The sequence below is a fragment of the Cervus elaphus genome, chromosome 30 (genome assembly GCF_910594005.1).
Source record: "Cervus elaphus chromosome 30, mCerEla1.1, whole genome shotgun sequence".
Classification (NCBI taxonomy): Eukaryota; Metazoa; Chordata; class Mammalia; order Artiodactyla; family Cervidae; genus Cervus; species Cervus elaphus.
This window is the reverse complement of record NC_057844.1, coordinates 25678026-25705779: the sequence shown is the minus strand read 5'-3', so window position 1 is coordinate 25705779 and position 27754 is coordinate 25678026. Positions and strand designations below refer to the sequence as shown.

Genomic DNA, 27754 nt, shown 5'->3' with positions numbered 1-27754 from the left:
TACAGATTAATAAGTACTGGCTTTCTAGAATGGTAAGAAACCTTAGAAATTGTATAGTTTGCTTCAGTTACAGATGTGGGAAATGAAGATGAGGTGAAAGAACTTACCCCAGATCTCTAAAGTTCATAGCAGGGTGGGAACTATACCCCAGCTGATTCCTGATTGAAGGCTATTTCCACAACACCATGATAGTTCAAATCAAAGTTTAAAATGTATTTGATTTCCAGCTTTGTTTAAACCTTGAGTTTTAAAAAGCTGAACATGATATAGCCTGAAATAGCAGAAAAGTTCTGATGAACTCACATTTTTAGCTAACAGCTAACTAGAATCCAATAAAATAGCAATGTTACTATCAGAACAGATCATGAGTATATCATTAAAAGCAAGTGTAATGATGTCAACCTTAAGGCTTACTAGGATATTTTAAAAATCATAAGAATGCTATTAGATTGTTTATGGTCACTTGAGAAAATTACTTTCATACAGACGAAAGAACAAACTTCTAGAAGAAAATCTAAAGATAAGATTGATAGTTCTTTCTTATCTATCTCATTCCCTGAAAAGTATGTGAAACATTAACTTCACTAACTTCAATTAAAATGAAAAAAGGGAAGAAATACTAAACTATCCAGTTCAGGAATCACAGATTGAGTTTTGAAAGATGGTTTGATCTTGAAATCTTTTTTACTGGTCCTCTCATGGCATTCATTGTCTTCTGATTCACTTAATTACATCTTACCCTGAAATAAGATAAGCATTAATCATGATCTTTTAGTTACCATTGTGTGCAACAAAAACACTAGTATGTCACATGGGGAGAACTACCTGGTTATCCTAGTTCCCCAGCCCACAGTCCTTCACAGAGAAATCTCTCTATGCAGATTTTCTGTTTACTGTATAATCCTAAACAGCCATATGTTACAGCATATCATATCATCTTGTCAAGCTACAGAGGCAACTCCCTCAAGGGCAAAAAATACAAGGGCCCAGAAGTAGCCCATGAGGTGGCCTAATGTGGAAAGTTTTGTCCAAAAAGGGATGAGATGGACCAATCTGATGCTTGTCTCTGGAAATGTGAGTTAAAGCTAAGAAAATACAATCCATGAGGTAGAGCATGGACAAGATGGAAATAAGAATCCATGAGTAAGCCAAAGATACGTGACCTAAAATTACAATGAAATTGAAACTATGATATATACCAGAGTCTGTAATGTAAAAGTGTAGAAAGTGAAATTGGCAGTTGGTAATGAGAAGAAAAAAGAAGCAGAGAATAAATTAGTGGTCTATTATACTACAAATAATAATAGCAACATTCTTAGATCTCATAATCTGAGTCAGGGACTATTCTAAATTTTATTTGTTTACTCATTATTAACTTCACAAAATCTCTATGATGCAGATACTATCATTAGCTCTGTTAGCTCTGACAGAAGACAGATACAGGTTATATAGTTAGTAAGTAGATCTGGAATTTGAATCCAGGAAGTCAAAGTTCAAAGCCTGTGCCTTTAATTACTATCCAATATGGCAAACCACTAAAGTGATGATCCATGAACATCTGCTGAGGTCTTTAAGGCTTCTCTGAATTTAAATTCTAGTATCTGTGGATCCAGTTATATTGGAATTCCTGTTCATGGATTTCTATGAGTCTGTCTTTCCCTTATTGACTCATATGTCTTTATAAGGACAACTTCCCCATGAGATAAGGTTATAGAAGACAAGGACTGCCTGAGTAATTCTTCCGTACTTAGTACAGGACCACAGAAAAGCGTGTGTAGACATAACCTCCTAAACTCCTAAAATATTCCTCTGTTCTTTATTCATCCTAAATTATTTTTATTCACATACGAAAACATGGTTTAAACTGCACTGACACCTACATTTATTGCAGTGTCCATACTTCCTCACTAAAAGGTTCAGTTCAGTTCAGTCGCTCAGTCGAGTCCGATTCTTTGCAACCCCATGGACTGTAGCACGCCAGGCCTCCCTGTCCATCGCCAGCTCCTGGAGTTTACCTAAACTCATGTCCACTGAGTTGGTGATGCCATCCAACCATCTCATCCTCTGTCGAACCCTCTGTCGTTCTCCTCCCACCTTCAATCTTTCCCAGCATCAAGATATTTTCTAATGAATCAGTTCTTTGCATCAGGTGGCTAAAGTATTGGAGTTTCAGCTCCAACATCAGTCCTTCCAATGAACACTCAGGACTGATTTCCTTTAGGATGGACTGGTTGGATCTCTTTGCAGTCCGAGGGACTCTCAAAATTCTTCTCCAACACCACAGTTCAAAAGCTTCCATTTTTCAACGCTCAGCTTTCTTTATAGTCCAACTCTCACATCCATACATGACAACTGGGAAAACCATAGCTGTGACCAGATGGACCTTTGTTGGCACAGTAATGTCTCTGCTTTTTAATATGCTGTCTAGGTTGGTCATAACTTTCCTTCCAAGGAGCAAGCATCTTTTAATATCATGGCTGCAGTCACCATCTGCAGTGATTTTGGAGCTCAAAAAAATAAAGTCTGCCACTGTTTGCACTGTTTCCCCATCTATTTCCCATGAAGTGATGGGACCAGATGCCATGATCTTAGTTTTCTGAATGTTGAGCTTTAAGCCAACTTTTTCACTCTCCTCTTTCACTTTCATCAAGAGGCTCTTTAGTTCTTCTTCACTTTCTGCCATAACGGTGGTGTCATCTGCATATCTGAGGTTATTGACATTTATCCCGGCAATCTTGATTCCAGATTGTGCTTCTTCCAGCCCAGTATTTCTCATGATGTACCCTGCATATAAGTTAAATAAGCGCAGTGACAATATACAGCCTTGATGTACTCCTTTTCCTATTTGGAACCAGTCTATTGTTCCATGTCCAATTCTAACTGTTGCTTCCTGACCTGCATACAGATTCCTCAAGGGACAGGTCAGGTGGTTTGGTATTCCCATCTCTTTCAGAATTTTCCATAGTTTGTGGTGATCCACCCAGTCGAAGGCTTTGGCATAGTCAATAAAGCAGAAATAGATGTTTTTCTGGTATTCTCTTGCTTTTTCGATGATCCAGTTGGCAATTTGATCTCTGGTTCCTCTGCCTTTTCTAAAACCAACTTGAACATGTGGAAGTTCATGGTTCATGTTCTGTTGAAGCCTGGTTTGGAGAATTTTGAGCATTACTTGACTAGCGTGTGAGATGAGTGCAATTGTATGGTAGTTAGAGCACTCTTTGACATTGCCTTTCTTTGGGACTGGAATGAAAACTGACCTTTTCCAGTCCTGTGGCCACTGCTGAGTTTTCCACATTTGCTGGCATATTGAGTGCAGCACTTTCACAGCATCATCTTTCAGGATTTGAAATAGCTCAACTGGAATTCCATCACCTCCACTAGCTTGTTCATAGTGATGCTTCCTAAAGCCCACTTGACTTCACATTCCAGGATGTCTGGCTCTAGGTGAGTGATCACACCATCATGATCATTTGGGCCATGAAAATCATTTTGGTACAGTACTTCTGTGTATTCTTGCCATCTCTTCTTAATATTTTCTGCTTCTGTTAGGTCCATACCATTTCTGTCCTTTATTGAGCCCATCTTTGCATGAAATGTTCCCTTGGTACCTCTAATTTTCTTGAAGAGATCTCTAGTCTTTCCCATTCTATTGTTTTCCCCTATTTCTTTGCACTGATCATTGAGGAAGGCTTTCTTATCTCTCCTTGCTCGTCTTTGGAACTCTGCATTCAAATGGGAATATCTTTCCTTTTCTCCTTTGCTTTTCGCTTCTCTTCTTGTCACAGTCATTTTTCAGGCCTCTTAAAACAGCCATTTTGCTTTTTTGCCTTTCGTTTTCTTGGGGATGGTCTTGCTCCTTGTCTCCTGTACAATGTCACGAACCTCCATCCATGGTTCATCAGGCACTCTGTCTATCAAATCTAGTCCCTTCAATCTATTTCCCACTTCCTATGTATAATTGTAAGGGATTTGATTTGGGTCATACCTGAATGGTCTAGTGGTTTTCCCTACTTTCTTCAATTTAAGTCTGAATTTGGCAGTAAGGAGTTCATGACCTGAGCCACAGTCAGCTCCCAGTCTTGTTTTTGCTGACTCTATAGAGCTTCTCCATCTTTGGCTGCAAAGAATATAATCAATCTGATTTCGGTGTTGACCATCTGGTGATGTCCATGTATAGAGTCTTCTCTTGCGTTGTTGGAAGAGGGTGTTTGCTATGACCAGTGCGTTCTCTTGGCAAAACTCTATTAGCTTTTGCCCTGCTTCATTCTGTACTCCAAGGCCAAATTTGCCTGTTACTCCAGGTGTTTCTTGACTTCCTACTTTTGCATTCCAGTCCCCTACCCTATAATGAAAAGGATATCTTTTGGGGGTGTTAGTTCTAAAAGGTCTTGTAGGTCTTCATAGAACTGTTCAACTTAAGCTCCTTCAGTTGGGGCACAGACTTGGATTATCTTGATATTGAATGGTTTGCCTTGGAAATGAACAGAGATCATTCTGTCATTTTTGAGACTGCATCCAAGTACTGCATTTCAGACTCTTTTGTTGACTATGATGGCTACTCCATTTCTTCTAGGGGATTCTCACCCACAGTGGTAAAACTAAAAGCTTAAGGCAGATCATTTAATTGAATCTGTTGTTAATGGTGTAGTTCTATGCTCTACTTGGGAACAGCATTGTTTTAGCTTAGAAAATAACACCCTGTTTGAGGATGAACAATATTCCTGGAACCTACCAGATATATATAAATTGTAAATGGAGAATACAAACTTCTCTAAGTTCTCTTACCATCTGCTATTTTACATTGTTGCTATAAAAGTTAAGCTTCCAAAATATAATGGACACCTGTTTCATGAGTACCATTCACATTTGAATGTAATTAATTAGAAAGGAAAGATCTAGTCTTACGTTTTCACTATATTCTCTTTCATTTTAGGCAGCTGATCCATCTGTTTCCTTTGAGAAACTGGGTAGGAGCCAGAGATCTGAAATACAATAGTTTATTTAGTATTTATTTAGCATTTATCCTCTTATTTCTTGATTGCTTTCAGAGATAAGAGGAATAGTCAATTCTCAATTAACTCTTTCCTAACCAGGTATGGATAGTGTTATTTTAGATATAAGGCTGTTGTACTACATTACAGTATAAAAAAAATTTAATATGGACTAGAAACCAAAAAATTCATGTGACTCACTTTATTGTAATATTTGTTTTACTTTACTTTGATGGTCAGGAATCAAACCTGCAATATTTCCTAGGTATGTCTGTATATCTTTTTTTCTCCTTTCTTTCTTTTTTAATTGAAATATAGTTGATGTTCAATATTATATGTCGCTGGTGTACAACACAGTGATTGACAATTTTTACAGGTTATACTGCATTTTGGGGGCTTCTCTGGTGGCTCAGAGGGTAAAGAACCTGCCTGCAATGCAAGAGACCAGGGTTTGATCCTGGGTCAGGAAGATCCCCTGGAGAAGGGAATGGCAACCCACTCCAGTATTCTTGCCTGGAGAATTCCATGGACAGAGGAGCCTGGCAACCTACAGGCCACCGGGTTGCAAAGAGTCAGACACAACTGAATGACTAACACTTTCACTTCATTTTGCTTTATGCTGTATAGTTATTATAAAATATTGGCTAGATTGCCTATATATTCTTAAAAAAGCAATGTCCATACTGTCCATATACCATGCAAATTGGAAGAATCCTAAGATGTAGAAACTCAGTTTCAGCCAAAACTGTGAAGCCAGCAGAAATATAAACAGCAGACTCAGCAAACAGCTCTAGTTATCTACTAAAGAATCAATTATTTATGTATTCAGCATGGAAAGAATGGCAAATCATTCATTGACCTTTCCAGTCACCATAGTATTCACATAGTCAGAACCATCTTTGACTATAAAGATTAACAATTCACTCTGGAGTGAAAATCCTTATTAACATTTATACAGGGAAACAGGATTAACATCTTCCTGGGAAGCTGTTAAAATACGCTTTGATTGTATGTTCAGTGATCCTGTATAATCAGAGTAGGAGCTATTCCACCCAAATGATTTTTTTCAGATAAACAAAGCTAAAGGAGGATGGCTAAGGCAAGTAGAAATGCTGATGCCCCTGTCACAGAGGGAGGGGCTAGGGAGATCGGAAAGAAAAACAGGAAAACAATATTCACTGTTTACTGGAATTTAGAACCAATTATGTGCCAGGCATTTCACTCAGCACTTTACATATATCATATCTCCAGACCCTCACAAATCCCCCACAAGATACTCCCACTACTTTCCTTTTACAGAGGAGGAAAGAAATTGAGGCCCCCAAAGGTCACACCACAGTAGGTACAAATCTGGGATTCAAGTCCAATTTGCAGTGACTCCAAAGTCTGTGGCCTCTCATCATATCATGGCCTCATAAAGGAGAGGGCATTTTGCTACACCTTGAAGGAGGCAGAACTGGAATGTAGGAGAAACAGCATATTCCGAGGAGACAGAGTACAAGGTATGAGGAAAGGCACATGGATGCTGGTACAGCAGGAGGAAGCAGGGCTTCTAGCCAAGCATCCAGGACTATAAAAGGTGGACTGACTGTCCATTTCATGGGTAAAAGACCACAGTTTTGTCTCAATTTCTTACTTACCTTCGTTGGCACTAAAGTCCAAGCTTGCCTTTACCCCTTACCCTGACTTTCATTCTCAAGTTGTTCTGTGCATTCCATTCTCAATTCCAATCCCCAAAGCTAACTCTCTTCCTTCTAGTCCCTTCATTAAGCCTCTGGAAACACCAAATCAGTGATCAGGTGATTACTGTTATGTCAAAACCAGTCCTCAAGGTCCTCTATCTCCATGTCTCATGTATCTATGTCTTGAGGACACTGACCCTCTTTTTGGTTCTTCTTCCCTGGCTATCACTGCTGAAACTCTTCAAAGCTGTATCTCAGACTATCTCTTCACCCTGTGTATTCTCCCTGATGCATTTGATTCATTCACATGGGGTCATTTACTATCTATATGCTGCTGCTACTGCTAAGTCACTTCAGTTGTGTCTGACTCTGTGCAACCCCATAGACAGGAGCCCACCAGGCAAGAGTACTGGAGTGGGTTGCCATTGCCTTCTCCAATCTATATGCTAATAAGTTCTAAATCCATTCCTTCAGTCCTGATCTTTTATTTTTTCCCTTAGATTCACACATCCTACCCCTCTTTGGACACTTCCATTCAAATGATGCACATTGAAAACTGAATTTGCATCCTAACCTGAAAACATATATCAAAATAGTGAATAAGGATTAAATATCTAAATGTCAAATATTAAGCCAAATAAGTACTAAAGAGATGTGATGAATGTTATGAAACACTGAGACAAAGACAGTCTTTTAAAATATGACATAAGAAGCCATAAATAAAAGATAGCTTTGACAACATCTAAACAAAAACTCTATATACCAACAACATCATAAATGAAATGGAAAAGCAAATGAAAAACTGTGGAAAGTATGTGCAGTGTCTTTCATAATTCATTGATCACTTCCCTGTCCTGCTGCTTGTAAGTACACACTTTCTAGCAATAGCAGTGTGGGGTCTATCTTAGACCATCATGCATAGCTATGAGGTAAAATGCCTTGACTTTCATGACAGAGGAATGAAAACTACTTATTTGTGTAAATTCAAGTAATTACAAATCGAACTAAAGGAATAACTAAAGAAACAAGTACACAAAATGTATTAATTTGGGAAACATATATCTTATTTTTACCTTTTTATAAAAGTCCAGTAGCTGCGATGGACTGTGCAGCTGTGATGGACCGTGCACAAGCGTGGCCGAGAAGGGTGACCCCACGCCCGAGGTCGGGGCGGTGGCCGAGAGGAGCCGCCCCACGCCCGAGGTCAGGGGCTGTGGCCAGGAGGAGCAGCCCCGCGTCCAAGGAACGGTGGCTGCCCGGGTACAAGAGGGCCGAGAGGAGCTGCTCCACGTTCAAGGTCAGGAGGAGGCGGCCGTGAGGAGATACCCCTCGTCCATGGTAAGGAGCAGGCGTGAAGAGATACCCCACGTCCAAGGGAAGAGAAACCACAGTAAGACGGTAGGTGTTGCGAGAGGGCATCAGAGGGCAGACACACTGAAACCATAATCACAGAAAACTAGCCAATCTGATCACAGGACCACAGCCTTGTCTAACTCAATGAAACTAAGCCATGCTGTGTGGGGCCACCCAAGACGGCAGGGTCATGGTGGAGAGGTCTGACAGAATGTGGTCCACTGGAGAAGGGAATGGCAAACCACTTCCATATTCTTGCCTTGAGAACCCCATGAACAGTATGAAAAGGAAAAAGATTGGACACTGAAAGATGAAGTCCCCAGGTCAGTAGGTGCCCAATATGCTACTGGAGATCAGTGGAGAAATAACTCCAGAAAGAATGAAGGGATGGAGCCAAAGCAAAAACAATGCCCAGTTGTGGATGTGACTGGTGATAGAAGCAAGGTTCGATGCTGTAAAGAGCAATATTGCATAGGAACCTGGAATGTTAGGTCCATGAATCAAGGCAAATTGGAAGTGGTCAAACAGGAGATGGCAAAAGTGAATGTCGATATTCTAGGAATCAACTAACTTAAGATGGACTGGAATGGGTGAATTTAACTTAGATGATCATTATATCTACTACTGTAGGCAGGAATACCTTAGAAGAAATGGAGTAGCCATCATGGTCAACAAAAGAGTCCGAAATGCAGTACTTGGATGCAATCTCAAAAATGACAGAACGATCTTTGTTCGTTTCCAAGGCAAACCACTCAATATTAGAGTAATCCAAGCCTGTGCCCCAACCAGTAACACTGAAGAAGCTTAAGTTGAACGGTTCTATGAAGACTTACAAGACTGTTTAGAACTAACACCCAAAAATATGTCCTTTTCATTACAGGGAACTGGAATGCAAAAGTAGGTAGTCAGGAAACACCTGGAGTAATTGGCAAATTTGGCCTTGGAGTACAGAATGAAGCAGGGCAAAGGCTCATAGAGATTTGCCAAGAGAACACACTGGTCATAGCAAATACCCTCTTCCAACAACACAAGAGAAGACTCTATACATGGACATCACCAGATGGTCAACACTGAAATCAGATTGATTATATTCTTTGCAGCCAAAGATGGAGAAGCTCTATAGAGTTAGCAAAAACAAGACTGGGAGTTGACTGTGGCTCAGGTCATGAACTCCTTATTGCCAAATTCAGACTTAAATTGAAGAAAGTAGGGAAAACCACTAGACCATTCGGGTATGACCTAAATCAAATCCCTTATGATTACACAGTGGAAGTGAGAAACAGATTGAAGGGACTAGATCTGATAGACAGAGTGCCTGATGAACTATGGACGGAGGTTCGTGACACTGTACAGGAGACAGGGATCAAGACCATCCCCATGGAAAAGAAATGCAAAAAAGCAAAACTGCTGTCTGAGGAGGCCTTACAAATAGCTGTGAAAAGAAGAGAAGCGAAAAGCAAAGGAGAAAAGGAAAGATATTCCCATTTGAATGCAGAGTTCCAAAGAATAGCAAGGAGAGATAAAAAAGCCTTCCTCAGCGATCAGTGCAAAGAAATAGAGGAAAATAACAGGATGGGAAAGACTAGAGATCTCTTCAAGAAAATTAGAGGTACCAAGGGAACATTTCATGCAAAGATGGGCTCAATAAAGGACAGAAATGGTATGGACCTAACAGAAGCAGAAAATATTAAGAAGAGGTGGCAAGAATACACAGAAGAACTATACAAAAAAGATCTTCACAACCCAGATAGTCATGATGGTGTGATCACTCACCTAGAGCCAGACATCCGGGAATGTGAATTTAGCTGGATTTAGCAAGGCCAGAGGAACCAGAGATCAAATTGCCAACATCCACTGGATCATCGAAAAAGCAACAGAGTTCCAGAAAAACATCTATTTCTGCTTTATTGACTACGCCAAAGCCTTCGACTGGGTGGATCACCACAAACTATGGAAAATTCTGAAAGAGATGGGAATACCAGATCACATGATCTGCCTCTTGAGAAACCTGTATGCAGGTCAGGAAGCAACAGTTAGAATTGGACATGGAAAAACAGACTGGTTCCAAATAGGAAAAGGAGTACATCAAGGCTGTATATTGTCACCCTGCTTATTTAACTTACATGCAGAGTACATCATGAGAAATGCTGGGCTGGAAGAAGCACAAGCTGGAATCAAGATTGCTGGGAGAACTATCAATAACCTCAGATATACAGATGACACCACCCTTATGGCAGAAAGTGAAGAGGAACTAAAAAAGCCTCTTGATAAAAGTGGAGGAGGAGAGTGAAAAAGTTGGCTTAAAGCTCAACATTCAGAAAACTAAGATCATGGCATCTGGTCCCATCACTTCATGGGAAATAGATGGGGAAACAGTGCAAACAGTGGCAGACTTTATTTTTTTGAGCTCCAAAATCACTGCAGATGGTGATTGCAGCCATGAAATTAAACGATGGTTACTCCTTGGAAGGAAAGTTATGACCAACCTAGATAGCATATTTAAAAGCAGAGACATAAAAAATAAATAAATAAATAAAAGCAGAGACATTACTTTGCCAACAAAGGTCTGTCTAGTCAAGGCTATGGTTTTTCCAGTTGTCATGTATGGATGTGAGGGTTGGATGGTGAAGAAAGCTCAGAGCCGAAGAACTGATGCTTCTGAACTGTGGTGTTGGAGAAGACTCTTGAGAATCCCTTGGACTGCAAGAAGATCCAACCAGTCCATCCTGGGGGAGATCAGTCCTGGGTGTTCATTGGAAGGACTGATGTTGAGACTGAAACTCCAATACTTTGGACACCTCATGCATAGAGTTGACTCACTGGAAAAGACCCTAATGCTGGGAAGGATTGGGGGCAGGAGGAGAAGGGGACGACAGAGGATGAGATGGCTGGATGGTATCACCAACTCAATGGACATGGGTTTGGGTAGACTCCAGGAGTTGGTGATGGACAAGGAGGCCTGGCATGCCGCGACTCATGGGGTCACAAAGAGCCAGACACAACTGAGCCACTGAACTGACTGACTGATAAAAGTTACATGTTTTCTTTTTTACCTTCCATATATAGAAACTCGGTACTTTTTCTCCTTTAATTCCAACAGCTGCTTTCTACTAAACCAAGCCAATCAAAAAACCTAGAAAAGTGAAAAACATAATTTACAGTACCTCTTAAAAACTGAAGGTAAAGAAACAAGTTACCTGAGACATTTCAGCGAGGTATGTACAGCGCTCATTGTTGGTCCTGTGGTAAGCTTATGTGAAAGATACAAAAGTAAAGAAACTGATATCAGAGATTTACAGTACTAGCAAGACTACTGCCAAGTTATGTCTCTACGCTTTTCAAAAATAGTATACAAAATAGTTTTGTAAGTATACTGTAGAATTATATAGTATGTTTTTAATAACATACCAAAAATCATGGCAGTTCCAAAGGAATTTCTTAGCATAGAATAAAAACAAACCTTTGACTCTTGTTCCAGTCTCAGTGCATAGTCTTTCACTTGATTTTCAAGATTCCTTTTTTCTTTCTCTAATTGTTCAAGCAATGCATTTAAGGATTTCTGAAAGTATAAACAGTATTTTTACATGCACTCACATTTTAAATATTAGGACCACCAATTTCTTCATTGGCAAATTCCTTCTATTCCATATCATTCTGTTACTTCAAAAGTCTATAATATGTACCTTTTCAGCAATAATAATAATATTTATTGAACCCTAACAATAGCCATATACTGTGCTAAATGATTTCCACAGACTATTTTATTTAATCCTTATTACAGACACCGAGATGGCTAATATATTCATTTTACTGTTGAGAAAACTACATCTGATAGAGCTTAAATAACTTGCCCAAAGGCACAGAGCTAGTAAACGGCAGAGCTGGAATCCAGGTAATCTGACTCCAAAGACAATACACACTAAATGAGTACTATATGTGTGTATTCATATGATTGCTATCAGGGTAACTAAAGTACAGTGTTAGAACAGGCAGTAAGGGTTTTCCTGGTGGCTCAGGGGTAGAGAATCTGCCTGCAAATGCAGGAGACATGGGTTTGATCTGCTCTGGGAAGATCCCACATGCCATGGAGCAACTAAGCCTGTGTGCCACAACTACTGAGCCTGTGCTTGAGAGCCCGGGATCTGCAACTGTTGCGCCCCCGTGCCACAGCTACTGAAGCCAGGGCACTCAGGAGCCTGTGCTCCACAACAACAGAAGCTCTCACTTGGTACAGCTAAGGAAAAGCCCACACAGCAACGAAGACCCAGTACAGCCATAAATAAATAAGTAAAAAGAAGAACAGGCAGTAAAGTTGATAATCAAGGGAACTGTGAAAATATGGCAGAGTAGAATAGTTCTGGAAACCACGACATCAACCCATCACCACAAATAGGTGAACAGCATAGAGAAAAGGGTTAGCCAAGCACCAGAACAATAATGCATTACACAGATTGGGTTTAGAATGTTAATTCCTAAACTAATAACTGATCTTTCCCAATAACTCCCATTATTTCTCATATTCTGACACATTAAATTAAAAAATCTCCAAGTTGAATTCTACACAGCTTTTGCTGGTCATGATCTGGGTCATGGAATCTATTAAAAGAAACATTCAAATAAAAATGGAAGCAACTGATTTAAATCACCACAAAGCAAAACTGCAAGTTATTTTAGAGCTCATACCTACCTCCTGAAATTTAGCTCATTCTCTAAAAACTTACTGATTTTCTCTTAGATATTTGCTGGTAATTATTAGAAGTGTAAAAAAATTGTATTAATGGGAATAATTAGGTCAGCTCTAACAGGACAAGTTCTAGTGTCTAAAAATAACAGCAATAACAAATAACAAATCCTTTGGAAGTGACAATTCTCCACTATGCATATTTGCTTAACATCTCTGTTAAAACATGATCAGTGATATTTCTCAGGCAGGCATTATTTGTCTTCAAAAATTATGCACTGGTGTCCTAAGTGGTTTCCAACCCCCCACCCCCAAATACAGGCTTCCCTGGTGGCTCAGTGGTAAAGCATCTGCCTGGATTGCAGGAGATGCAGGAGACTCGGGTTCAATCCCTGCATTGGGAAGACCCCCTGGAAGAGGAAATGGCAACCCACTCCAGTATTCTTGCCTGGAAAATCCCATGGACAGAGGAGCCTAGTGGGCTATAGTCCATGGGGTCGCAAAGAGTCAGACACAACCTAGCATGTACACATACATACATACCTCCAAACACAAACTTGATCCAGAAGAAAATCAATGAAAGCCCTATAAGTAGAAGAGGATAAATGGACTGAGTTCTCTATAGAAAATTAAACCCTTACGAAGTAAACCAATGCTCCAAAATGAGAGTTTTTGAAGGGACAATCAGGGAGTGATGGATGTAGTCCAAAATTTTGCTACATAGACCCTTGCTCCAAGGATTCCAAGCTTAGCTTTCTGTAGGAATATGCTTCACTTACATCATTTGTTAATACATTTTTAGAGATGTAAATAGAATCTAATCATTTTTAATACTGAGTCAATGGAAAAATGCACTTAAAATACAGAAAGAAATTAATTTACAAATAAACAAATGGAACATAAATTATTTTCATATTAATCAGATATAAATGAGATACAGCCAAAACTCTAGAGGTTCATACAAGAAATGTAGATAGGAAATAGATAAATTCAAGAGCTGAAGCAATTAATAATATCTGAGCAATTAATAAGAGGCAAGGTAAGATAACTAGGGAAGGTCCTGGTTAGAGAAGGCTTAGGATACTAAGTTCAGGAGTCGAAACACCGGAGCTATTGAAAGTTATTAAAGAAGCGATATGATGAAAGCAGGGGTTTAAGAACATTAATCAAGTGGTAGTTTCTACAATAAAAGGATGATTTCTGTTATTTGTCAGTGTGGGTTTGCAGTCTTAACCTTTGAGTCTTAAATATTTTCCATCTGCTTTCTCTGTGTGAAGACTGTATCTTGGTGCTATTCCCTTGATGATCTGATTCCTTGTCTTGTCTCCCAATTTTACAATTCATTCCTTTATGCAAAAAAATATTCATCAAGCACCTCCTGTGTGTCAGGCATTGTGCTGGGGATTCCACAGTGAGACTGATAAACTCAGACCCTAACCTCATGAAGCTCAGAGTCTAATAGGGTGCCTAGAATGTGCTTTACACTGGTGAATGTTACACCCAAGCTTGAGGAGAATCTGTATTCTGCTGTAGTGGGACGGAACACTCTAAATGTCAACAGATTGAGTTGACTGATAATGCTATTCGGATAAGCTATTGAGTATCTTTATTGATTTTTCTGCCTTTCTGATTTATCAATTACTGACAGGGGGTGTTAAGTCTCCAACTTTCATAATGGATGCGCCTATACGTCCTCCAGTAACGCATCACAATTACCATTTAAGTGTTCCTATCAGTTTGTATTCCAGGCTAAGCAGATCTCAATGCCTGTCTGGATTTGTCTGTTTATACAGATTTCAGGGTGGGACTTTGCTCTGCAAATTCAGTTTTTTAATGAGTAAAATCACTGATTTTCGGGTTACCCATCTTTGCTGTTGTTGTGGTGACAAGATCGATGACTTCCAAGCACTATACGTAACTGGAACTGAAACTAGAAGCCGCAAATTGGTCTTGACTCTCTTTTCTAGTCAGACTGGAGAGTACACTCTCCAAAGCAGTGGCCGCACAGCCTACACTGAAGACCTGCTAGTCTGCTCTAGCAATGATACCAAACCTGGCAAGACAGTTGGGGCTACTAACTGGTTAGGTCTGCAGTAACCTACAGTCTTTCTCTAAGATACACCCAGGGTTTGCAGAGGTCAGACTGGCAAATTAAACAGAGCTATTTTAAGCCCTCTGCTGTCTTCCCTGGGATAAGAAATTATTTTTGTTCAGCAATTTTGGCCTGGGTGGGGGAAGGCACCATTTCCCACATTTCTATTTGGTTTTCTGCACCATGATAGCTTTTACTTCAGAGATGAGGGCCTGATGGAAGGTTAACTTCAACTGCCAAGTATATGTACTTCATTAGGTATTCAGGGACTGAGAAAATCATCACTGTGGGGCTAGGCGAGTCTGTGGGCACATGGTCACTGTGATGTGTACTCCAGGCTTAGACCCCCATCCTGGTTATATCCTTTCCCGCAGTGTACAACCACTTGGGGACGTGGTCAGAGGTCTCTTGAGGGTCAGGCTAGAGGTACTGTCATGATACGTACTTGGACTGCTACTGCAGGGTCCTTCCTTCTAGTAACCCAGCCGCTTCTTTGGTCAGTGATTTCTGGGAAATAAGCGGAGTCATGCTTTTCACTAGGCTAACTGTCCTCAGCCTCCGCTCCTCTGTTCTGAATGTTTTCGTTTTAAACATTGTAGATGTTCAGCACCACCCTCCCTGACCATCTTGGCAGCCAGGAGAAGAGGCAGGGGCAGCTCCAGAGGGGCAGATGGTCACCCTATCGGCGAGAGGCCTGTGCAGCAGCTTCCAGGACTGTGAGGGCTCCAGCCCTTCCCAGAGCTGGAGGTGGGCTGCCTCTGCTCACCCGGAGGGGCTGGGTGGAGGGGTAGAGTCACGATGGGCAGTCATCCAGATGTCCTGCCACAGGTTTAGGGTCCCTGGTTCTTCCCATCAGGGCCCCGCCCTTCCCAGAAGGCCTGCTTGGACAGCCCTGCTGTTCTGTTGTGGCCTCCCTTTCACTACTGTATACAGCTTCTTTTAGACACTACCACACCAAGGCTCTCTGCTTTTCATTGTTAGGTATTAAGGGCTTACTAACTATTCTCAGCCTCTCATTATCCTTATAAAGGATGAAAATACAACTTAGTAATAATCCTGTATTTTCCAAATGTCTGTAGGCTTCTTTCACAGTATTTTCCTCCACAAGAACATTTTCCAAGGTTGCCATTGGCGAAGTCCTTAGCAACTGAATGGCCACACTGAGCCGGGATCCGTTGGTGCCGATCTACTAATCTACTGATCAGGACAGCACCTGCTGGCTGTCACACAGTAAGTGGGCCAGGCCCAAATCTCATGTTACCCCTGTTTTCTCATAGCACCCCCAGTACCACCAGCTGTAGACGTGGTCTTCTAAGAAGCAGATACCAAGATGGGATTAGATGTGAAAATAATCCATTATTAGATGGATCTTTTCACACAGATGCCTGTGTGAAAGGAAATAGGAAAGGAGTGGGAGAGGGCTGGGAAAGGAGTCAACTGTAATGCAAGTGTGACCCTCCGTGAACGGGAGAGAGAGATGTCAGGAGGAAGCGGAAGCAGCCCAGGCTGGCAGCCGCCTAAGGAAAGTCTGGCAAAACTACCGACAAGAGGGTAACTATGTTTCCCAGGAATACGTCTGCCTTGGTATCCCCCCTGCATCTGATCATGTGGTAAGAACGGTGGGAGGTGTGGTCTTGGTGAAAAGCAGTGATGGACTTCAAAGCCCAAGACCAAGGGTCCTCAGTCAATGACCCTCCCTGTGCTGGGAAGTCTGTGAGATACATTCTCTGGGTGGACACACTGACTGCTTTTCTTAAGGACATCTTAGTTTCTCAACTGAAGAACCCCCCAATTTCCTGTGCTGTGAGGAGTAATCCTGGCTGCTGGTTTTCTGGAGTAGAGCAAGGGGAAGAGAGCTGAAAGAATGAGGACAAACACTGGATTTTGTGAAAACTACATCTGTCATGGACCATTAAATGCAAGACATTTGTAATTCCATTTATAAAATTGTTATACACATTGGAAATCCTTTAAAAATTATAAAGTCATACTACAATAACGTTAAGATTCATTCTAGATTTTGATTCTTTATTTTACTGACTTCAAAATAAACTAGTATTTAAAAACAATTTTATTAAAGGCACACAGTCTCTTATCCCATCACATCCAAATCACTGGAAGACTCACAAGTTCTTGGTCTTCCCAAAGAGCTGGTTTTATCTGATTATATAATCAGTGGTCACATGCTAGAAAACTGCAGCTTGGAAAGATATACTAAAGCTACAGCTAAATTGAAGACTCCACTAGAAACTATGCCCCTTCCTCCCCCACCCCAAATCTCTCTCTCACACACACACACAATTAATTCTACTCCTATTATGGAAGAGCTGTTTTATTTTTGAAACTAGTCAGTTCTTAGCATTGCAAGCAGTATCATACTTCACCTATATTCATGTCTTAATCTGTTTGTAAAAAGTCACCTTCTAACAGAAGACTGAAACAACAAGATAAGAATAAGAAATTTCAGGGGATATTTACACACCTGAAATCAACATACTTAGATTTTTTTTTATGTCCCTTTCCTTTATCCCAAGTAGAAAAGAGGCTCTATCAGCCACCTCAATTCAGTTCAGTCGCTCAGTCGTGTCTGACTCTTTGCAACACAATGGACTGCAGCACGCCAGGTTTCCCTGTCCATCACCAACTCTGAAGTTTACTCAAACTCATGTCCATTGAGTCGGTGATGCCATCCAACCATCTCATCCTCTATCGTCCCCTTCTCCTCCTGCCTTCAATCTTTCCCAGAATCAGGGTCTTTTCAAATGAGTCAGTTCTTCACATACTTTGGCCACCTATTTTTCTAAATAGTGGTAATTGCTCTATTAAAGAACATATAAAAACTACAAGCTTAAAAAAATCACTCTATTGAGTGTTTATAAGAGAAAACTCTAAGAAAACAGTTAATCACAACTTGCAGATATGCCATACTTCTCAAGGAAGGCAATTGTAACAATGAACACAGCATTCTGCATGCTTAAGTGTCAAGCGCCCCCTGGTGGACAACATTGTTATTATAATAGATTTACACATAAAATTTAACTTTACTCTGATTTGAGGTTACATTTGTCTCCAAATAAACCATTCTGATCTTTGGGGAGAACACAAATCTGATGACGTCTGTGACAGAATACCTCATATTGATTCTACAGACCATTTTCAACAAATTGAACCTTCCTGAAAATGTCTTAAGATTATAAGAACAAATTATAAGGATTTGGATTTTGGCAAATTGTCTTTCTATGAATTGATTTTCTATAGATTGACCAAAAGTCCTGCAGAGAACACTTGAGGTGGACCAAATATTTTCCTAAATAAATAATGTTTCTTTTCTGTTTCTCCACCCCCTTCCTTGTGCCTCACACCACCAGCCCTTCTGTTGGCTTTAGGAACAGAATCTCCTGTGCGCTAACCGTCTGATTGACAGAGCACATGTGTTGGCAAGAGGTTTCCTTGAAGGGTCCAAGTTGTCTGGATGTGGTGGAAAACAAAGGAGAGGACACTGGGGGAAGATTATAAGCAGAGAGAAATAGGGGTGCTACAGTCTGAATGTCCCTCTCCCAAACTCATATACTGAAATCTTAATGCCTGATGTGATGGTATCAGGAGATGGGGGCCTTTGGGAGACGCTTAGCTTATGAGGGTGGAGCCCTCATGAACAGGCTTAATGCCCTTATGAAATAGACCCCCTCGGATCCCCATCACCCCTTGCACCATGTGACGACACAATAAGAGGGCGTCATCTATGAACCAAAAAGCGAGCCCTCAGCAAACACTGAATCCGCTGGCATCATCATCCTGGACTTCTCAGCCTCTAGAACTGTGACAGATAAATTTCTGCTGCTTAAAAACCACTCAGTTTGTGGTTTTGTGTTTTTTTAAATAGTATCCCAAACAGACTGAGATAAGGGATCATTGATTTCATGATTCCAGATGTGTCAGGACTAGGACTTCCACTTTGCAGTAGAGCGGGCCACAGGGAAATGGCGGAACTTGGTGATAAAAACTTTATAGTAACTTGTCACAACACAGGCTGTCTGCACCATCTTTCTTCTGAGGGATATAAATTGCCCAAATCTTTTTTTTTTCCTTCAAATTGTGCTCTGCAATAGAACCTATTGAAATGCCTACTAAAAATACTAGTGTTCAGGGCTTACCCTAGACCTATGAAATGAGGATCTCTTGGAGTAAACCCCAAAACATAAACTTTCAATACATTATCCATGTGATTCTTAAAGAGTTTGAAAGTTAAAGAACACAACTTGATAGACAGGCTAGCAGCTAAGGATGTGGCAGTGCTGGTCAGTAAAGAGAAGCTGGGAAGCAGAGGAGCCAATCTTCTTCCCTGTATGTGGTGCAGTGTCATGGGTACTAAGCTTGACTTGGCCTAAAGCAGCTAACCTAGGAAAGAAGGCACGCGTTGCCAAATGTTAGTCATGACAGTAAAGCACTGAAAGATTGCTCAGAATACTGCTGGGGAATCATCTGTGGGGCTGCATACTGGAGGTCATCAAGCTCTGATAAAGAGCATAGTGCGTCTTCAGCTCCGTAACCTACCTAAATGAGATTAATGAAGAAACCCAGAGGGCCAGATCAGAACCTGAGAAATAGCTAGTGCTCATCAGACTTGAAACAACCTAATTAGCCTTGACATTAGTTGTTTGGTACACTTAAAACAGATTCTAGCTTTCCAAGGAAAGGCTACAGATCTTTGTGGGACACACCTGAAAATTCTTGGAATATTAGGGAGGCTCTAGGTTCTGTTTCCAGTGGATGCAAACAAAAGGGGCTAGAAAATGTATAACCCAGCTGGCCCAAGGGAAGTAAAGGTTCTACACTTTTACACTTTTTATTTGAAGCATTAAATCCCTACAGAAGTCCCTGCTATCTGGACAGGTACAAAAAACCCACAGAATTCTACCAGAGCTTTCAGAAGGTACCAGAAGATTCACAACTTGTGTGACAGCAGAGCTTAGTAAGTCAGATTGCAGATCTCTGGGCTTTGCTCTTGCCCTTATTCCTTCAAGTGGATCAAGGTTAATTTCACAACAGACTTGCTTCAATGAAATTATACTTCTCTTTCATCAAGGGAAGGAAGGAAGGGAACTAATATGCTGCTCACTCTGTCAGGCACTATGTGTACTGGCTTTATATATCTCTAGTAGCCTTCACGACAAAAGAAGCATTCATCCTTTTGTTGCTCATAAGCAAACTTGCAATTTGAAGTTACTCAACATCAGTATTCAAACTAAGAAACATCAGTTTCTTAAGTATGCATGTATGCTGCTGCTGCTAAGTCGCTTCAGTCATGTCTGACTCTGTGTGACCCCACAGATGGCAGCCCACCAGGCTCCACCATCCCTGGGATTCTCCAGACAAGAACACTGGAGTGGGTTGCCATTTCCTTCTCCAATGCATGGCAGTGAAAAGTGAAAGTGAAGTCACTCAGTCATGTCCGACTCTTCGCAACCCCATGGACTGCAGCCTACCAGGCTCCTCCGTCCATGGGATTTTCCAGGCAAGAGTACTGGAGTGGGGTGCCATTGCCTTCTCCAGTATGCATGTATAGGTTACTCCAAAAGACTAAGCAATCTACAACAAGGATAAAGTGTCTGTAAATTTACAAACAGAAACAACTAATTTAAGCCCTTTTCTCTGATTATCAACCTAATATTAACAGAAGACCAAAATGTTTGCATTACACAAATGGTACATGTCTAATCCTCACAAATACTGCTTTTTCTATAAAGAATAAGACAATATCTCTTCTGTCCTTGGAAAAGAGAGATTTCTTGACTGGATGCAGGATTCTAGGATCCCAAGTTTTTCTTGCTTAGCAGTTGGTTACTTCCAACTTCCCTCATAGCTCAGTTGGTAAAGAATCTGCTTGCAATGCAGGAGACCCCCGGTTCAATTCCTGGGTGGGGAAGATCCGCTAGAGAAGGGTAGGCTACCCACTCCAGTGTTCTTGGGCTTCCTTTGTTCAGCTTCCCTTGCTCAGCTGCTAAAGAATCCACCTGCAATGCGGAAGACCTGGGTTTGATCCCTGCATTGGGAAGATCCCCTGGAGAAGGGAAAGGCTACCCGCTCCAGTATTCTGACCTGGAGAATTCAAAGAGTCAGACAGGACTGAGCAACTTTCACTTTCACTGGCTACTTCCAGCACCAGCTCCCTGGCTTAGATTCCTAATCCCTGCTCTTTAGACAAACCCCTCCTGAATTCCACTGTGTAAGAAAAGCAGAACACTCAGGGTATCTACCCAGAGAATAGAGACGGTCAGTTCCTTAGGAGCCTGAACTTTCATTATCTTTCCTTTCTGCTTAGTATGTGGCCCCACTCTTGGTTCTTCTAACATTTTTTTGTTCTTTTGAAGAGAAATATAATTCTCTGCTTCTTAGAGAATGACATTTTCTTCAAGAATAACAGTTCATCAAAATTGCAGAAGAAGGTAAACTTCCAAACTCATTCTGTGAGGCCACCATCACCCTAATACCAAAAATAGACAAAGATGCCACAAAAAAAGAAAACTACAGGCCAATATCACTGATGAACATAGATGCAAAAATCCTTAACAAAATTCTAGCAAACAGACTCCAACAACATATTAAAAAAATCATACACCATGACCAAGTGGGCTTTATCCCAGGAATGCAAGGATTCTTTAATATCCGCAAATCAATCAACGTAATACACCACATTAACAAATTGAAAGATAAAAACCATATGATTATCTCAATAGATGCAAAGAAAGCCTTTGACAAAATTCAACACTCATTTATGATTAAAACTCTCCAGAAAGCAGGAATATAAGGAACATACCTCAACATGATAAAAGCTATATATGACAAACCCACAGCAAGCATCACCCTCAATGGTGAAAAATTGAAAGCATTTCCCCTGAAATCAGGAACAAGACAAGGGTGCCCACTCTCACCACTACTATTCAACATAGTGTTGGAAGTTTTGGCCACAGCAATCAGAGCAGAAAAAGAAGTAAAAGGAATCCAGATAGGAAAAGAAGAAGTGAAACTCTCGCTGTTTGCAGATGACATGATCCTCTACATAGAAAACCCTAAAGACTCTTCCAGAAAATTACTAGAGCTAATCAATGAATATAGTAAAGTTGCAGGATATAAAATTAACACACAGAAATCCCTTGCATTCCTATACACTAACAATGAAAAAACAGAAAGAGAAATTAAGGAAACAATACCATTCACCATTGCAACAAAAAGAATAAAATACTTAGGAGTATATCTACCTAAAGAAACAAAAGACCTATACATAGAAAACTATAAAACACTGATGAAAGAAATCAAAGAGGACACAAACAGATGGAGAAACATACCGTGTTCGTGGATTAGAAGAATCAATATTGTCAAAATGGCTATTTTACCCAAAGCAATCTATAGATTCAATGCAATCCCTATCAAGCTACCAATGGTATTTTTCACAGAACTAGACCAAAGAATTTCACAATTTGTATGGAAATACAAAAAACCTCAAATAGCCAAAGTAACCTTGAGAAAGAAGAATGGAACTGGAGGAATCAACCTGCCTGACTTCAGACTCTAGTACAAAGCCACAGTCATCAAGACAGTATGGTACTGGCACAAAGACAGAAATATAGATCAATGGAACAGAATAGAAAGCCCAGAGATAAATCCATGAACCTATGGACACCTTATCTTCAACAAAGGAGGCAAGGATATACAATGGAAAAAAGACAACCTCTTTAACAAGTGGTGCTGGGAAAACTGGTCAACCACTTGTAAAAGAATGAAACTAGAACACTTTCTAACACCATACACAAAAATAAACTCAAAATGGATTAAAGATCTAAATGTAAGACCAGAAACTATAAAACTCCCAGAGGAGAACATAGGCAAAACACTCTCCAACATGAATCACAGCAGGATCCTCTATGACCCACCTCCCAGAATATTGGAAGTAAAAGCAAAAATAAACAAATGGGACCTAATGAAACTTAAAAGCTTTTGCACAACAAAGGAAACTATAAGTAAGGTGAAAAGACAGCCGTCAGATTGGGAGAAAATAATAGCAAATGAAGCAACAGACAAAGGATTAATCTCAAAAATATACAAGCATCTCCTGCAGCTTAATTCCAGAAAAATAAATGACCCAATCAAAAAATGGGCCAAAGAACTAAACAGACATTTCTCCAAAGAAGACATACAGATGGCTAACAAACACATGAAAAGATGCTCCACATCACTCATTATCAGAGAAATGCAAATCAAAACCACAATGAGGTACCATTACATGCCAGTCAGGTTGGCTGCTATCCAAAAGTCTACAAGCAATCAATGCTGGAGAGGGTGTGGGAGAAAGGGAACCCTCTTACACTGTTGGTGGGAATGCAAACTAGTACAGCCACTATGGAAAACAGTGTGGAGATTTCTTAAAAAACTGGAAATAGAACTGCCATATGACCCAGCAATCCCACTTCTGGGTATACACACTGAGGAAACCAGATCTGAAAGAGACACGTGCACCCCAATGTTCATCGCAGCACTGTTTATAATAGCCAGGACATGGAAGCAACCTAGATGCCCATCAGCAGACGAATGGATAAGGAAGCTGTGGTACATATACACCATGGAATATTACTCAGCTGTTAAAAAGCATTCATTTGAATCAGTTCTAATGAGATGGATGAAACTGGAGCCCATTATACAGAGTGAAGTAAGCCAGAAAGATAAAGAACATTACAGCATACTAACACATATATATATGGAATTTAGAAAGATGGTAATGATAACCTTATATGCAAAACAGAAAAAGAGACACAGATGTACAGAACAGACTTTTAGACTCTGTGGGAGAAGGCGAGGGTGGGATGTTTTGAAAGAACAGCATGTATATTATCTATAGTGAAACAGATCACCAGCCCAGGTGGGATGCATGAGACAAGTGCTTGGGCCTGGTGCACTGGGAAGACCCAGAGGAATCGGGTGGAGAGGGAGGTGGGAGGGGGAATCGGGATGGGGAATACATGTAACTCCATGGCTGATTCATGTCAATGTATGACAAAACCCACTGAAATGTTGTGAAGTAATTAGCCTCCAACTAATAAAAATAAAAAAAATAAATAAAGTAAAAAGAAAAAAGGAAAAAAAAAGAATAACAATTCATCAAGGGAAATAAATGAATTTTTTGTGAACAGGAGTATGTCACAGAGTCTGAGGTAGCAATGAAAAAACTGATGAAATGCTTCCTAGATATGCTGCGGAGCCTTCTCTCAGGTCACACCAGCACTTTGTTGCTAACTTCCATAACGCTAGATGCCCTCATTTCTTGAGCTAGGACTGGGGGTAGGTTATCTAGAAGAAGGAAGCCAGAACATTTTATATTCTGTAGGCAGTACTTGATATTTTACATTCTGTAGGCAGTAGTAAAATTCTACCCACAGTTAAAACAGCCCTTGCAGCAATTTCTAAATACCACAAGATGGAGATATGACTCCATGGCAGAGGAAAAAAACTTGGCCACTTTTCCAACAATAAAAAACAAAAACAAACAAAAAAACCCATGTTATTTTTCTGACTTTCTAAAACATAGTCACAGTGGTATTTCTGGATTATAATAGGTTTGCAAAAAAGTTTCTTTATCCCTAAATTCATTAACAAAAGTAGATGATTTTTCTATACCTTTGACTAAAGGTTTGCAGGTATTCAGAGTACTCTCCATAAATGCCCAGGAATAGAGCAGCAGCTTAGTGCCTTACCACAGTTACTAAAACACACATTACTTCTGACCAGCAGAACCACAGGGCTGTTGGTACAGCAGAGTTAAATGGCATAGGTTTAAGAGTAAGAGAATGTGAATACACATTTCCAGACATGTGAAACTGAGTAAATCATTCAATCTCTTTAAGCTTAGAATCACATATATTAAAATAACAATATTAAATTGTATGACATGGGGTTTGTTGAAAGACAGAAATAATGTGTATGAAATTAATTTGCATATTATACACATATGTTTAATTAAGGACAAATTATTACTACTATTAAGAGTAATGTTAAGTCCTGCCAATTTAGCTGAGTACTGTATCTTCATCTTCATGCACAGTACCCTTGATTTATTTACAAGGTTTTCATGTGTCTGAGTATTCTTGCAATAAAAACAGCAAGAGTTCAACATAAGTCATGTTATGGGCCTCCTCTACATTTTAAACAAATATTCAAAAATATCTGAATGAATGAAATGCAAATGAATATGCTCTGTAAAGTATAAAACACAAATTCACTTATCAGGGATTAAAATTAGGAGATCCAACCAGTACATCCTAAAAGAAATCAGTCCTGAATATTCATTGGAAGGACTGATACTGAAGATGAAATTCCAATACTTTGTCCACCTGATGCAAAGAATTGACTCATTAGAAAAGACCCTGATACTGGGAAAGGCTGAAGGCAGGATGAGAAAGGGATGACAGAGGAGATGAGATGGCTGGATGGCATCACTGACTCAATTGGCATGACTCTGAGTAAACTCCGGGAGTTGGTGATGGACAGGGAAGCCTGGCGTACTGCAGTCCATGCGGTCGCAAAGAATTGGACATGACTGAGCTACTGAACTGAACTGGAAATTAGCTCTCAAAGGAAAAACAATGTCACAAGGCAACCAAAAAACGAAGTAGGTAAAGCAGCCCAGTGAGTTAATTGAATGGGTTCTTTGTTAGATTTTATACACATTGTGTGTGTGTGTATTCTAGAGGAACTAGGATGGAACTGATGGGTATGAGGAGAGCTATTTCCAATTGGCGCTAGTGGTAAAGAATTCACCTGACAATGTAGAAGACATGAAGAGACGTGGTTCAATCCCTGAGTCGGGAAGATTCCCTGGAGGAGGAAATGGAACCCACTCCAGTATTCTTGCCTGAAGAATCCCATGGACAGAAGAGTCTGGCAGGCTACAGTACATAGGGTCAAAGAGTTGGATACGAGTGAAGAGATTTAGCACACAGCACACAGGCACTTTTAGATTGCAAGGAATACACACACTCAAGTCCCCCCCCCCCCCCCCAGCCTGACCACTGAGATCCTTTCACTTCCATTTTGTTTGTACCTGCAACAGAATCTCTGTCCAAGTTTATAAGGGAGAGATCAAGGCCTTATGTACAGGATTCCTTACATTCTAGGAAAAGCTCCACTGAGCAAAGTATTTTATTTGGACCTTTAAAATTTTGTGTAGAATCTGCCTGGGGGCAGGAAATATACATAATTTCCTTCAATTATTCCTTTTGTTTAACTATCTTTTACTCACCACTGGCATCTGTTCATAGACACAAATAGAAGACAGTCTGTATACAACAAAGCAAATATAAGTAATTGATCTTTTACCAGTTTTTACTCAACTTGTGAAACATACATATATATATATGCTTCCATACCTGAAAGATTTTCACAAATTTTTTCCATTTTCTCTTTGAGAGAAACAATTTGCTTTTCTAGTTGATCATTTAGTTCAAGTTGTGTCTCCTAATGAGTTTTTCATTCACCACCTGAGTGAAAAGGGGGACAGGATCAAGAGCACCTCACCATCTCTCATTATTCATGAAAACAACATTAATCAGCTCAGCCTGACTCTGTCACTATATTGGGCTTTATTAGTAACATAGATGCACCAGAGTGAACTAACGTCTAAGGAGGGACTCTCTGTTAGACAGGATTTGTGTAGACAGCAGACTCACAGATTCCCACCAGCCTGGACCTCAGAGTCACTATACTGTGATTGCTCGTCTGCTCACTCTCCGCCCTCTTTTGTTCTTTAAGTTCTTTGTGTATACTTATAAGGAATTCTATTAGAGGAAATATCAGGAACATGTTTCTTTCCTCAGAACTTGAAATAGCTATAAATGGGCTGGCCAAAAAAGTTTGTTTGGGTTTTTCCGTAAGATGTTATGGAAAACTCGAACAAACTTCTTGGCCAAACCCAAATATTTGGGTTACATCCAATGTAATATTCATTTTTTTTCCTTTGCAAAAGAATCTGAAGTCCATTTAACAACTACAAATTATGTGTTTGCTATGTTAAAAGCACACAGTGCCTTATATATATTAACAGATTCAATCCTTATTTACAAACATTTAGTTATCCATTTAACAGATAAGGAAAACAGGCTCAGAGATATCAAATAACATTATTAAGGTGACAAAGCTAATGAATGGGGAACTGGGGTTTCAACCCAGTTTGTTCTGACTTGAAAGTGCGTCCTCTTAACCTCTGTGCTATGGTAACACTACTTATATATCTGGCCACCTCTTCAGGCATCTTTTCTTATCTGTAAGCAGTTTTCTTTAACTAAATTCCTTTGGCTGTTGAGGCCAAAACATCAATCTGACTTATTGCTCTAGGTGGAGGAGGAGGATACAGCCTAGAATCAAAAGCTCCTTTTCATGATGTCTATCTTCTTTGTGAATTGTATCTTTTTACCATTAAAAATATCCATCCTTATTTCATTTAAAATATACAAATTTAAAAATTTTTTTTAAATAAACCAAAGATTTTAAAAATAAGACATGAATGAGATTTAAAATTTTTCAAGATACACTTAAAAGAATAAATAGAAGTATATATATACACACACACACACAAAGTTCCTTTTCAGCTTTAAGGCTCAAAGCTAATTCTTTTTGTTTTTGAGTCTGGAAAGTCACACTTTGTAAAAGAGAGAAAAAAATAGCCTGTTTCTAAACTTTAAATGTTCTTTACATATATGAGGCAATTTCTGCTACACAATAGTTGATGGAGGACTAAGCAGAAAGACATTAGCTCACATCACTGCCAAGGTCTTCAACCCTGCACAACCCTGCCCTCACCCTCATCTCTAAGCAAATGTAGTCTACAAGGAGTGGGGGCAGGAACATCCTCCCATACCCAAGTCCAAAGTCATTAATCCAAATACTCAACAAGTGGATGAAGGTCCAC

At 40.0% G+C, this 27754-nt stretch overlaps 1 protein-coding gene across 1 annotated transcript in view; it reads right to left on the bottom strand.

Annotated features, from left to right (window-relative positions):
- Positions 1 to 664: 664 nt before the first annotated feature.
- Positions 665 to 27754, bottom strand: part of CCDC169 (coiled-coil domain containing 169) — a 43458-nt gene continuing 16368 nt past the window's right edge. Inside the window, exons 3-8 of the mRNA XM_043891864.1 lie at positions 26215 to 26304; positions 26090 to 26128; positions 11483 to 11585; positions 11224 to 11276; positions 4906 to 4982; positions 665 to 740 (exon numbers count right to left, since the gene is read on the bottom strand). Coding sequence (XP_043747799.1) covers positions 725 to 740; positions 4906 to 4982; positions 11224 to 11276; positions 11483 to 11585; positions 26090 to 26128; positions 26215 to 26304 — 378 coding nt within the window. The 3' untranslated portion in view covers positions 665 to 724. The remainder of the gene's footprint in view (positions 741 to 4905; positions 4983 to 11223; positions 11277 to 11482; positions 11586 to 26089; positions 26129 to 26214; positions 26305 to 27754) is intronic.